This window comes from Pinus tabuliformis, chromosome 6 (genome assembly GCF_031772625.1).
Source record: "Pinus tabuliformis cultivar Carrire ecotype Pingquan chromosome 6, CPIR1, whole genome shotgun sequence".
Classification (NCBI taxonomy): domain Eukaryota; kingdom Viridiplantae; phylum Streptophyta; class Pinopsida; order Pinales; family Pinaceae; genus Pinus; species Pinus tabuliformis.
Genome location: NC_142292.1, coordinates 1778966463 through 1778968412, shown reverse-complemented (window position 1 = coordinate 1778968412; position 1950 = coordinate 1778966463). Strand labels below are relative to the sequence as shown.

At 31.6% G+C, this 1950-nt stretch overlaps 1 protein-coding gene across 1 annotated transcript; it reads right to left on the bottom strand.

Annotated features, from left to right (window-relative positions):
• Positions 1-222: 222 nt before the first annotated feature.
• Positions 223-1677, bottom strand: LOC149266098 (uncharacterized). Its single transcript, XM_089407169.1, has 5 exons — positions 1354-1677; positions 960-1192; positions 763-849; positions 449-565; positions 223-348 (listed from the first exon to the last, which is right to left on the bottom strand). The coding sequence occupies exons 1-2, from the start codon at positions 1675-1677 to the stop codon at positions 995-997; spliced, it is 522 nt and encodes a 173-aa protein (XP_089263295.1). The 3' UTR covers positions 223-348; positions 449-565; positions 763-849; positions 960-994.
• Positions 1678-1950: the final 273 nt, after the last annotated feature.

The following is a 1950-nucleotide window of genomic DNA, read 5'->3' as shown; positions in this document are numbered from 1 at the left end:
CAATAAATATCAAAATCCACATAGATATAATGAAAATATGCTGACCATGTAACGAATATGAAAAGACATTTCATTGACTAGCTATCAATAAATATCAAAATCTATATAGATATAATGAGAATATGGTGAACATCTAAGGAATATGAAAAGAAATTGCATTAACTAGTCATAAAAAAATACGTCAATGTTATTATGAGCTAAGATATGTAGTATATAACTTACCTCTCCTAATTTATCTTGAAGTCTAGGTGAATGCCGCAATGGTTGAGGAGAATGTGATTTTTGCTGAGTATCATGTCCACCATCATACATGTGCAAAGGTGTTTTAGGAGATGTATATTCATTACTCTGAACATTAGATTATACATAGATATAAGTATGTGAATCAAAAAGAATTAAATGTAAAAATATGATAAAATTATAAGAGTATAAATAAATATAGTCTTACCTTGCATTGTGACATTGGACATGAAGATGGTTGTAGCATTTGAACCATTTCATTTCCATTCTTCTTAAGGCTTCTACAAGGGGTTTTCATTGATTGTGATGGTTCCAAAGGGAACACCTGCACCATAAATAAGAAATAACACACACGCACATAATAAAAAAAAATCAAAGATAAGGATATATAATACAGGACATCCATTTCTCATCCCATCATTATGGTAAAACATAACAATTTAATCCCATCATTATGGTAAAACATAACAATTTATATATTAATATTTTCGCTGGAATAGGTTATATGGATTAAAAACTTACTGGCCCAGTAACCCCTTGAAAACCTTGAAATCTAGGTGAGCGTCGCAATGGTTGGTGGCTTGAATTTGGGGAATTTTGTTGATTAGGCTATGCATATCAATAACAATGAGAAATTAGTATACAATTATAATAAATATAAATATTATTTAATGTTAAAATGTCTAAAAAATTAATATCTGCAAAAAAATGGACTCAACTGTGTTGTCATTGTCCTGATTGGTTTCATCAAAGTTTAATATATGGTTGTGCCCATCTGATCCTTCTTCCCCACATCATCGGGAACCTCAGTGCTTGCTTTCTCTTTTATAGCAATATCTATGCGCTTCATTGTCTGCATGCGTCTACGAGGTAGACTCTGATCCCAACGTTGAATTTTTTCACAAATCCTTTGCTTCGAAGTGTCATTAAGCTGATCAAATGTAGCAACTGACTGTGAAAACAAGTTTCAATGAATTTAGTCCACAACAATAAATTAATATTAATAGAAAACATATACAGATAAATACTAATAAATACTTACAGCTGAATGAATTTCTTCATTGACAATATTAATAAAAAATCATATACAAATAAATACTAATAAATACTTACAGCTGAAAGAATTTCTTCATTGACAAATCTTTTATATGCTTGTTGTCGTGCACGACATAGCCTTGCATCTAAGTCATATTGTATTTTGGCATTTTGCCTTTTAACTGCACTTGTTGATTTGACCGCCCATGTAGCATTTGCATCTCTTGCTCGACCTCTTTGACGTGGAGGAATTGGTGGGAGATTGTGGGTGGTAGCGCGATGATGATTAAGGCCAGATAGCTTAGATCGACTCAAATTCCCCGCACAGCCACCAACAAGACAAGTGAACACTTGCTTGGTGCCTTTGATAGTTACCTCCCATTCATGTCTAATTTCCTCCATTTTCTTACTTCCTTATAAATGAATATGTAAACAACAATGTTGTTAAAAACAGATTAAAATAAAAATCAATATTCATATCTATTTTTTTGTGGTCACTGTTGCACATCCGGCAAGGACAAAGTCTGTAAGTGCTTTCATCCACTGATTTTAGTTTAACAATTATGTTTTTTTCTTTGGAATTTCTTGAAAGAAAAAAATTGCAGAGATTTTAGTAAATCTAAATAAAAATTATGTGTTTTTGACGGTGTTAAATTTATTTCTTAGAGTAGCTTC